Source organism: Dendrobates tinctorius, unplaced genomic scaffold, assembly GCF_039654945.1.
Source record: "Dendrobates tinctorius isolate UK_male_01 unplaced genomic scaffold, ASM3965494v1 ptg000070l, whole genome shotgun sequence".
Lineage (NCBI taxonomy): Eukaryota > Metazoa > Chordata > Amphibia > Anura > Dendrobatidae > Dendrobates > Dendrobates tinctorius.
The window spans coordinates 81,220,519-81,232,535 of NW_027361738.1; the positions used below are offsets into that span (position 1 = coordinate 81,220,519).

General features: G+C 45.5%; 1 protein-coding gene across 6 annotated transcripts in view; it reads right to left on the bottom strand.

The window, feature by feature from the left end:
* KRIT1 (KRIT1 ankyrin repeat containing) overlaps positions 1-12,017 on the bottom strand; it is a 39,928-nt gene continuing 27,911 nt past the window's right edge. For all 6 annotated transcript variants that reach the window (XM_073581995.1, XM_073581992.1, XM_073581998.1 and 3 more), the window contains 12 exons: positions 11,454-11,697; positions 10,429-10,544; positions 8,634-8,777; positions 8,164-8,320; positions 7,470-7,577; positions 6,830-6,986; positions 6,289-6,440; positions 3,867-4,033; positions 3,542-3,629; positions 3,080-3,286; positions 2,500-2,616; positions 1-245 (listed from right to left, as the gene is read on the bottom strand). In XM_073581995.1, the coding sequence (XP_073438096.1) occupies positions 156-245; positions 2,500-2,616; positions 3,080-3,286; positions 3,542-3,629; positions 3,867-4,033; positions 6,289-6,440; positions 6,830-6,986; positions 7,470-7,577; positions 8,164-8,320; positions 8,634-8,777; positions 10,429-10,544; positions 11,454-11,697 (1,747 nt within the window). In that variant the 3' untranslated portion in view covers positions 1-155. The remainder of the gene's footprint in view (positions 246-2,499; positions 2,617-3,079; positions 3,287-3,541; positions 3,630-3,866; positions 4,034-6,288; positions 6,441-6,829; positions 6,987-7,469; positions 7,578-8,163; positions 8,321-8,633; positions 8,778-10,428; positions 10,545-11,453; positions 11,698-12,017) is intronic.

Sequence of the window (12,017 nt, forward strand, 5' to 3'; positions counted from 1 at the left end):
TTTTATTTATCTATTTTTTAATAAATATAAGATTTTTACAGTATTTCTATCCAGGATCAAAAAACAAGAGGCGTGTACAAAAATACATAAGAAAAGCTGATAAATGAGCAGCGTCTGCAGCAGGTGCACATGGGACTGGGGGCGTCTAGATTCGGCTATCCATAACCGTAGCGCTCAGTCAGGTTCTTATCTCCAGGCACTAACTGGCCGCTCAGTTTCATCAGGAGTTTCACCACCAGGCCAGCCTATCGTAGAAATTGAAGGACAAGAATATGACTGTTAAAACAAAGGTAATACAGCAGGAATAGCTTAGTTACTCACCGATAACGGTGTTTCTCGGAACCCATGACAGCACCACGGAGAGAGGGGATCCGCCCTTCAGGGACAGGAACCTACAGATAAAAAGGGCGGTACCTCTCCTCCGCCTTCAGTTGGTTACAGAGCATCAGACGGTCTCCAGGTTAGTTAGACAACAGAAATATATACACAATATTATAATACTGCTTATTTATCAAAGCACCATGCCTAAACGGAAACACTTTACTAACAGTAAAAACGTGCTCACCACACTCGTGAAGGGGAGGGGAATAAGCGGGTGCTGTCATGGGTTCCGAGAAACACCGTTATCGGTGAGTAACTAAGCTATTCTCTCTCACCCATGACAGCACCACGGAGAGAATTACAGAGATTGGTAGCTTAGGGAGGGACCACCGCCTGAAGGACCCTTCTACCGAAGGTCAGGTCAGATGTAGAGGCTAGATCTAATCTATAGTGCCTAAAAAAGGTCGAAGATGATGACCAGGTGGCCGCCTTACAGATTTGTTCTATTGATACCTCAGATTTTTCAGCCCATGAGGTCACCATGGCCCTTGTGGAATGAGCTCTCAGCCCCTCTGGGATGGTATTCCCGCTTGATGAATATGCCAGGGCAATCGCATCCCTTATCCACCTTGCCAGGGTACTCTTGGATGCTTTGAGCCCCTTCCGAGGACCCTGGAAACACACAAAGAGAGAGCCTTCCTTCCTACATTTTTTGGTGGCCTCTAAGTACTGTACTAGGCACCTTTTAACATCTAAAGTGTGGAATTTTTCTTCCCCCTTATTTTTTAGATTTGGGCAGAAGGAAGGAAGGACTACCACCTGGGACCTGTGGAAAGGTGATGACACTTTAGGTAAATAGGCTGGGTCAGGTTTTAGGATGACTCTATCCTCTAGAATTTTTGTAAAAGGAGGCCCCGCTGACAAGGCTTGAATATCACTCACTCTTCGGGCTGATGTTCGTGCCACCAGAAGCACCGTTTTAAGTGATAGAATTTTTAAGGGTGCCGAGTGAATTGGTTCAAACGGAGGGCCTGTCAGTGTTGAAAGTACAAGATTCAGGTCCCATGACGGTAATCTTTGACTAGCTATTGGCCTAGATCTGGTTGCGGCTTTAAAAAACCATGCTACCCAGGGGTCACCTGCCACATCATGGTTATAGAGGGCACCTAACGCCGCTATTTGTACTTTTAATGTGTTGACCGCCAGACCCTGTTCTAGGCCCTTTTGTAGACATTCTAGGATCTTATGAATCTGAACCCCGTCCTGAACCTTTGCCCTAGAGGTGGACAAAAAATTTTTTCCATGTTCTGCCGGAAGCTCTCATGGTAACCGGTTTCCTACTTTTTTGTAGTGTAGTTATCAGGTTCTCTGAAAATCCCCTGTCCCTCATCAGTGCCCTTTCAAATTCCATGCTGTTAAATGGAGGTTCTGTGCCTGAGGATGTAGCACTGGGCCCTGCGATAGCAGGTCCGGGAGATCCGGTAGGATCCATGGGTCGGTTACTGAGAGCATTCTTAGCCAGGAAAGCCAGGTTCTTTTGGGCTAGAAGGGGGCCATCAGTATCATTCTTGCCCTGTCCTCCCTGACTTTCTTTAGGACCGCTGGAATGAGCATGATTGGGGGAAAGGCATATGTTAGACTCTGTGTCCATGGGAGCATAAACACGTCCAGAGTTAGAGGATTCCCCCTGGGATCTAGGGAGCAGAAGGAGTCTACGTACTGTGGGTCCCTCCGTCAGGGACAGGAACCCAACTGAAGGCGGAGGAGAGGTACCGCCCTTTTTATCTGTAGATTCCTGTCCCTGAAGGGCGGATCCCCTCTCTCCGTGGTGCTGTCATGGGTGAGAGAAATAAATATAATTTACCATATTGATTTTTAAGCAACCGATAAAATTTAAGTTAAAAGAAAGAAGGAACTTTGCAAACAGTCTTGATTTGCTTTACTTTTTTGCCAATTTGCCACGTCACACTTTATAACGATGGCTGCGACTTCCTGCAATTTTGCATCAATGCATAACATTTATCATTAAAAAACGCATGAAAACTTGTTTGTAGGTAGAAGTGTGATGCAAGTCAAATTGGAGACATTCAACAGCTACTAAACAAAAAAATTGCAACAAGCGCAGAGTGGACATGTGCCACCTACATCTAGATCTATTAAGCGCTATTAGGCACTTGCCTGTTTTGTGTGAACGATGAAGCTCATTCGGTTCTCCATGCTGTGGATCTGGAAGCAGGTATCGCTGTCTCCCAGCTGCCACTTAAAGCAGCCAAACTTTAGGCTAATTAAAAGAGCCTGAAAAAAAAAAAAAAAAAAAAAAAAAATCACAAAAAAAGAAATAAACCGATTGTAATGTAATAAAGTTCCATCATGCGCTGCTGGACTGACAACAATCCTCCGCAGATAAACCAGGACATTATAAAATAAGTGAAATTCCTTTATTTTGGCATCTGATACTGACAAGAGGTAGAAAATTGACAAAACAAATGGCTTATAGTTTAGGGGCAAAATATATGTCCATGGGGGACACGGTGAGGCCCGCACAGCCATGGGGGACACGATGGGGCTGGCAAGTATTAGGGGGCAATGTGTGCTTGGTTCTATTGTTGGGAAACACTATTTGGCTGGCACGGTTATGGTGGGCACAGTTGACACACTGTCAATATGCCATAAATATCTAGGATGGGAAAACCCTTCCAGATTTTGTGGTGGTCCATGGAAACTGGCTACAACAACTTCACTTTCCATCACAATTTACCTTTGTCTCCAGGTTAAGGAGGTGCAGCCCTTTATTATTCACACCCACATACACACGGATGACCTTGTGACTGCTGGAAGTAGCCTTCGTGAAGATCTGTCCGGTGAAGAACGCGGCTCCATATGTGGGAATATCCCAGCAGTTCTGCAGGAACATGCGCTGTAGATGGTGCATTTCCTTGCTCACCCCTTCACTGGTACTCAGACTCTGCAGTGGACATAATGCAGACAACACACTGGATGACAACAGCGACCACTACAGGTGAAATGTAGTATTACATGCAGCTATGCAAATACACATGGAGGGGCCGGTTCTCCTAGAGTTCCTTGCTGTCGGCTCTTCACTTTGGTATATATATATATATCACAACTCCGCCTGTCGGTAATGTCCGCATAGGCCGGGCTATAGAAACGTACGATCCCTGGGCGGTTTCCGGTGACTAATGGCTGGATGTAACCTCACCTTGTACTCATGGAGGATGCGGTTGGTCCAGTGAGGGGCTTTACTCTTCACTTTAGTGATTGGAACAATAGATTTTAAATTTTCTTCACTAGAAAAAAAAATAAAACATAAAATATGATAGATCTATAATTCTGCTCTCTCATATCCCATAATGCATTGCATCATGACCCCCCCCCCCCCCCCCCCCCAACACACACACACACACATCTGCGACCAAGCTGTATACAGCAGTGGGGAAATGCAGCAAGATGCAGGGTCCTTACAAATGAGCAGCAACCTGGCAGAACTCTGCATGCAGCTGTGGAGGTGGCTGGAGCTTACTCACTTCATGAATCCTTGCTTGTGCTTTTTGCTCTCGTAGTTGCCATATACGATCTGCAGGAGGAGGCTGGCCAGTGTGATCAGCTTCATGTCTGGCGCTGGATAGAAACCTTTCAGGAGGTTGTATCGCGCTTCATCGAAAAGGATCAGAATAGACAGAGGATCCTCGATCTGTAGAGACCATATAGCAACACCTGAGAAAGCCTGCAAGTCCGGCCTACCCTGCTCACACATACAGAAAGCCTGCGAGTCCTGCCTACCTCACTCATACATTCAGAAAGCCTGCGAGTCCTTCCTACTCCACCCACACATCCAGAAAGCCTGCGAGTCCTGCCTACCTCACTCATACATACAGAAAGCCTGCGAGTCCTGCCTACCTCACTCATACAGAAAGCCTGCAAGTCCTGCCTACCCCGCTCATACATACAGAAAGCCTGCGAGTCCTGCCTACCTCACTCATACATTCAGAAAGCCTGCGAGTCCTTCCTACTCCACCCACACATCCAGAAAGCCTGCGAGTCCTTCCTACTCCACCCACACATCCAGAAAGCCTACGAGTCCTGCCTACCTCACTCATACATACAGAAAGCCTGCAAGTCCTGCCTACCCCGCTCATACATACAGAAAGCCTGCGAGTCCTGCCTACCCCGCTCATACATACAGAAAGCCTGCGAGTCCTGCCTACCCCGCTCATACATACAGAAAGCCTGCGAGTCCTGCCTACCCTGCTCACACATACAGAAAGCCTGCGAGTCCTGCCTACCCCACTCATACATAAAGCCTGCGAGTCCTTCCTACTCCACCCACACATCCAGAAAGCATGCGAGTCCTGCCTACCTCATTCATACATACAGAAAGCCTGCAAGTCCTGCCTACCCTGCTCACACATCCAGAAAGCATGCGAGTCCTGCCTACCTCATTCATACATACAGAAAGCCTGCAAGTCCTGCCTACCCTGCTCACACATACAGAAAGCCTGCGAGTCCTGCCTACCCCGCTCATACATACAGAAAGCCTGCGAGTCCTGCCTACCTCACTCATACATACAGAAAGCCTGCGAGTCCTTCCTACTCCACCCACACATCCATAAAGCATGCAAGTCCTGCCTACCCCGCTCATACATCCAGAAAGCCTGCGAGTCCTTCCTACCTCACCCACACATCCAGAAAGCCTGCGAGTCTGGCCTACGTCGCTCATACCTACAGAAAGCGTGCGAGTCCTGCCTACCCCACTCATACATACAGAAAGCCTGCGAGTCCTGCCTACCCCACTCATACATACAGAAAGCCTGCGAGTCCTTCCTATCTCACCCACACATACAGAAAGCCTGCGAGTCTGGCTTACCTCGCTCATACATACAGAAAGCCTGCGAGTCCTGGCTACCCCACTCATACATACAGAAAGCCTGCGAGTCCTTCCTACCTCACCCACACATACAGAAAGCCTGCGAGTCTGGCCTTCCTCGCTCATACATACAGAAAGCCTGCGAGTCCTGGCTACCCCACTCATACATACAGAAAGCCTGCGAGTCCTTCCTACCTCACCCACACATACAGAAAGCCTGCGAGTCTGGCCTACCTCGCTCATACATACAGAAAGCCTGCGAGTCCTGGCTACCCCACTCATACATACAGAAAGCCTGCGAGTCCTTCCTACCTCACCCACACATACAGAAAGCCTGCGAGTCTGGCCTTCCTCGCTCATACATACAGAAAGCCTGCGAGTCCTGGCTACCCCACTCATACATACAGAAAGCCTGCGAGTCCTTCCTACCTCACCCACACATACAGAAAGCCTGCGAGTCTGGCCTACCTCGCTCATACATACAGAAAGCCTGCGAGTCCTGGCTACCCCACTCATACATACAGAAAGCCTGCGAGTCCTTCCTACCTCACCCACACATACAGAAAGCCTGCGAGTCTGGCCTTCCTCGCTCATACATACAGAAAGCCTGCGAGTCCTGGCTACCCCACTCATACATACAGAAAGCCTGCGAGTCCTTCCTACCTCACCCACACATACAGAAAGCCTGCGAGTCTGGCCTACCTCGCTCATACATACAGAAAGCCTGCGAGTCTGGCCTTCCTCGCTCATACATACAGAAAGCCTGCGAGTCCTGGCTACCCCACTCATACATACAGAAAGCCTGCGAGTCCTTCCTACCTCACCCACACATACAGAAAGCCTGCGAGTCTGGCCTTCCTCGCTCATACATACAGAAAGCCTGCGAGTCTGGCCTTCCTCGCTCATACATACAGAAAGCCTGCGAGTCCTGGCTACCCCACTCATACATACAGAAAGCCTGCGAGTCCTTCCTACCTCACCCACACATACAGAAAGCCTGCGAGTCTGGCCTACCTCGCTCATATATACAGAAAGCCTGCGAGTCCTGGCTACGTACAGCGAAAGCATCTTTGCTCTCTTACATTTTTCTCTACATCTATCGGTAGCTTTACATCCCTGCGGAGAAAGAGCTGCGGGGTCTCTCTCTGGGGGTCCAGGTTGGTGAGTTCATTTACTATTTCGGCCCAATCTCTGATGTGCTGTAAGGGCTTGTGAAATGGCTTCAGCTGAAGGCCTAAAATAAGAACACGAGACAGCACAAATTAGAGAGAGTTTTTATATTAAACCAGTAGCAAACTATCATCGCAGCCAATTATTTTTTTAAATCTCTTAATACATGCATTTGTGGCTACAAATCATTTTTGAAATTAGGCTTTATTAAACGTTTTGCACCGTTGACTTTTGCAGGCTTTTTTTTCCCCCGGCACATTTAAATTTGATGTCGTCAGTGGTCATAATTCAACTGATAGGAGCTTAGAAAAAGACAGATAAAAGAGTTACAGCCTTTGCCTCCTTTCAGACCACCAGAAATGCTCACTGATGGATTCTCCGTTAACTCATTCTGCAGCCTACTTTAACCCCGGTGTCACGGTGAGCTATCTGACAACTCTACAACGTCCTTACTGATATTTTCTGAGCAGATCCAAATAGCGAAAAACTGCTGAGTCTCCTGGGACAGGCGCATCCCCTCCATGATCTGCTGCACCGTCGTGTTATTTCCGTGCTTCAACTCCACAGAGCGGTACGAGCTGTCCATGCGATAGATCCGAACCTTTTCATACTGATGTAAGGGGAAAAAACAAAAAAACAAAAAAAAAACAACCACAGATCAGTCTCAATATACAGACCTACATTATATCACACCTGGGGGGATTACCAGGCTACTACGGGGCCTCAAACATAATAACAACAGAGACTAAAAATGCCTAATATGTAATCAGTGCACAGTGAGGAACCTGACAGTGGATCAACGTCTGCTCCACAATCTGTGGAAAAAAACTCCAAGGATTTATTATAATTGTACATATGAGATGCTGAAAATGCGGCCGTCTGCAGCCACCACTAGGGGGAGCTCTCTGAAGACAGATTTTGTATTCACTCCAATGTATAACTCTGTACACAGCGAGCTGCGGCTGTACATTGAGGTTCCCGAAATCTTGGTTCGGTAGCCAAACTGACAAAAAACTAAAAGTTTTTAAACTTTTGGTAATTCTGCTAATTTACTACATTTTTATAAAAAAAAAAAAATCTTTTTTAAACCTACAGGTTTATTAAGAGAATTCTTCAGCAGCTCTGTCGTTTCCTCCCATTTACTCTGCTTGTTTTCTTCACATATGTCCAAGGGCGACCGTCCCTGTTGGTCCGTTATATGCTGTAAAAAAAATAAAATTAAACATTAACTCTATAATCTGCGTAATCCCGGCTGACAAACACCATTGGCGCATAGATTTTCTTTATTAAGAAGCAATTGGGGTATTCGTTCTCCCACTTGATAAATTTACCATTATATCCCATGTTTCTATAAGTTTAGACCGATGTACAGGCAAGATAAAAGCTAAGGCAACCATAACAAGGAAGCTCACAGCAGCACAGAGTATTTTAGGCCACCGCCATGCTAGTAAAGACGTTGGATGAAGGACGAGTGAAGAATTGCAGTGGATGTGCGGAGCAGGCTCAGTAGCGGAGTCCGCACCATATACAACAGGTGCTGGCTGTATTATACAGGCGACACCTGCTTCTATTAGCAGCGATCAGAGCTACCTCCAATCACTGCTGCTGTCAATCTCTGGTGCGACCGCAAGGCATGACCATTCTGGTGCTTATCTCCCCCCATTCTAGGTTCTGGAAAAGCTCCTTTTATAACTGGTTGCCAAAATTCCTAAATTTAAAGGGGATTTCTGATTGGTCATTGCTCAATCGAAATTTTTGGTCATTCCCCCCCTCCCCTACCCCATTACCCGGTCCGTTTCTGGGTGATTGAGGAGAATCTGGACTATATCAGCATGGCCGCCTCCGGCTGCGAAGTGAAGCGGTGAGCTGAGCTGTCCGTTCAGCAGGTTTGGGTTGCATTTTCCGCTGTCCAGTAACATGCTGGTCGCCTCCACCTTCCCATACCTTGTCAGGAGCAAAGACGGACAATTAGTCACTGACTACAGGTGGAGTAACCCAGGGCCTTAGAAACGAAAATTACATTAAAGGATTATAAAAACACAGCTGCTTTCTGCCAGAAACAGCGCCACACCCATGTACGGGTTATTCCTGGTATTGCATGTCAGCACAACTGAAGGAAAAAGATCAGAGCTGCAATACCACAAACAACCTGTGGTCAGGTGTGGCGCTGTTTTTGGAAGCCTCTACATCACCCATTTGTTGGGAGTATCCAAAGTTTTCGGAAAAAAAAAGAAAAAGATCCGTGTAAGTTGCTCACCAGCAGGCGTAATGGATGGGGGCCCACTGGTCGTTGTCCAGCTGGTTGACGGAAAATCCTTCATCTAGGAGTTTGCTCAGCAAGGCGATGTCCCCTTCGCAGGCGCTGCGGTGCAATGGGAAGTCGTCTACCCACTGGCGCTCCCTAGTGAACAAAACCAGGAATTGTCGTTCTATGGTGCAAGGTTTTTGTGTTACTTTTTTAAAAATTTTTTTTACCATATTACAATCTTTATTAAAAAATAAAATTAGTAATTTTGCAATTTTCCCTTTTTTTGTTTAGACTCCTACTTCCTGTCTTTTTGGAAAGTTTTCAGCAGTTTCCTTATCAGTAGAGGCAGGAAAACAGCGATGGATAACACAGGATCCACCAATCACAAGAGGCGATTTCACGGCCGATCTCCTCCCCTTCCAATCACACGCTCATTAGATGCTTCAAGACTAAAAATATAGGGTCAGAGTCTGCTAACTGCAGCTAATGTATGTGTGCATACCCTGAAACAACAGGAAGCAGGAGTCTTAAATAGCCCCAGGGGCAAGGTGAAAACTGAAAAATTTCTCATTTTTTTAAGAAAAACTCAGACTAAAAAAAAATAAATAAAAACTGCCACAAAATTGTTAAAAATATTTTAACCCGATTCAAACAATATGTCATTTTCTGATGAGATTATTGAAAATATATAATGAAATTAATGAAAAAAATTAAAATAAAATAAACACACATATCCTCATTTAAAACAAAGGAAAAAAATAAATAAAAGTCTGATCCATCAATATATAAAATTTAGCCTGCACAAAAAAATGCTAGTAAAAACAAAACAAAAAAAAAATTAATGTCAACGATTAACAGTGTTTGTAACCCAAAAAAATACCAAAAAACGACAGCCAGCCACTAAAAATTAAGAAAAAGTTCTGGACCTCAGAAAACAGACACAAACTAATCTTATTTATTGATTTTTTTTTTTGTTATAAAATGGCAATAATAATAATAATAATAAACACTATAAGGGTATGTGCTCATGCTGCAGTTTTGCTGCGGTTTTGGCCCTGCAGAACTGCAGCAGTTCCGCAGACATGATACAGTACCATGTTAGCCTATGGGTTTTCAAAACCGCAGTGCTCACGCTGCGGTTTTTTACCTGCGGAAAAGCTGCGGTTTTTTTCCCGCAGCATGTCAATTGTTTCTGCGGATTCTGCTGCGGTTTCACACCTTTAACATAGTAGAGGTGTGAAACCGCAGGGCAAAACCGCAGCAAAACCGCAGGTCACTTTACCTGCGTTTCCGCGGGAAAAAACCTGCAGCAGAATCCGCAGCATGTGCACTCACCCTAAAAGTTTGGCATTGTGAGAATCGAACTGACCTGGAGAATGATGGTACCAGGTCATTTTTACACTAAAAACAAAACCCAAAAAACAATGTTGGAACTTGGAATTGTATTTTTTTCATCAATACTCCACTTTTTTTCTTGACTTCTCGGCACATTACATGGTAAAATGAACCGTTCAAAAACTACAACTCGTCCCGCAAAAGAAAAGAAAAAAAAAAAAAAAACTTTTAGAATACCGAGAGCAAAAAAAACCAAACAGCACGAAAGAGCAAAAATTTAAATATTGAAGGAAAACCCCTACAAAACCTGTCCTATCCTCAGCTGAGTGTTTGTTGCAATGTATCCGTATCAGCAATTCCTGTTCCCCTCCAGCCTGATGGATCCTACATAAAGATCCACCTTCCGCTGTCCGTGGCGGATTATGTCAGTAAAATCTATGGAGTCACACGAGAGGACAGTGCATCGTACTTGTCTTCCATGACGCAGCTCATGCTCCTCTGCCAATTGTCTCTCTTCGGGATCTGAATTTTGGAGTAGTCCGGCGCACCAAGCCCAAAGTAAGGGTTAATCACCACTTTATCAACCTGTCCAGACAGAGGAAAAAAAAAAAAAGACACATAACATACAGTTCTCCGTCTGTAATACTGTAATAGAACTACAATTACCAGTATGCCTAACAGGACAGGCTAACAACCAAAAAGCTACATTGCCAAAATCTGCATACCCTTTTAGGCTGCTTTCACACATCTGGTGGTTTTGTTCCGGCAGCGTGCGGTGGAAAGCCGGACTGCCGGATCAGGCCTGCAGCGGTGACACCGGATGCAGATGCGGCGCCTGATCCGGCTTGGAAAGCATTTAAAGGAGCCACACTGGGGACGAGAGGCGCGGCGGTATGCGGGGGGAGAGAGAGAGATACGAGCGCGCGCCGGGCACTTGTGGGTTAAAGCTCACAGTGTCCGTGCATGCGCTGTAGAAAAAGCCGTTCCGGCGCTGCAAAAAAACGTTGCAGGCAACGTTTTTTGCTGACGACGGATGGTGCAGGTTTGCCGTTTCCGGCTTAAAACGGAGGCGCCGCATGTCCTTTCGACACGATGTGAAAGCAGCCTAACAATCCATTGGTCCAGTACATAAAAAACAAAAAAAAAAACATAAAATCTATAGTGTCGTGTACACAGCTCCAATACAGAACTGTGTTGCTATGGCTACAGACTACAAACAAATCCTGTGTATTCTGATTCTGCACCCCTTTCCTTCTGCCTCTTCTACAGAGCGATGTTATAGATGACTGCACGGTAATCTGTTTATAATCAGTAACCATAGCAACACATCATTCTGTATAGGACCAGCATACCCAAGATGGCAATTTTTTTTTTTTGCAAATGATCTGTCAACCTAAAAAAAAAATAAAACAGGGTTAAGGGATCTCTACATTTACGTCTACGTTAAACCTCAGTTAACGAGACCAGTACAATTCGGAGCCCCGGCATACATACCCTGTTAGTGTACTGCAGATCGGATCCAAACAAAGGGTTGCAGATGCAGATGTCTGCTTTCTCAAGAGCCATCATTTTGCTCTTGATTTCCAGGGCGGTGTATCCCATGTGAAGAGAGTCTTCAGATTTCCCGGACTCTGTGGAATATGCTGGATTTGTCACATTGGTCTTTATCCGGTCTAGAGGAGACGGACGGAATAGAGCAGAAATGGCGTGTGATTTTGTGTGTTGTTCATCCAACCACCTGCATAAAAAAAGAATGAAAAAGTAGGAGGAATATTACTATTAAAAAACAAAATTTTAAAACTGCAATTATTGTACATCCTGTATTGTACTCCAAAGCTGCACTCACTATTCTGCTGGTGCAGTCACTGTGTACATACATTACTGATCCTGAGTTACATCCTGTATTATACTCCAGAGCTGCACTCACTATTCTGCTCGTGCAGTCACTGTGTACATACATTACTGATCCTGAGTTACATCCTGTATTATACTCCAGAGCTGCACTCACTATTCTGCTCGTGCAGTCACTGTGTACATACATTACTGATCCTGAGTTAC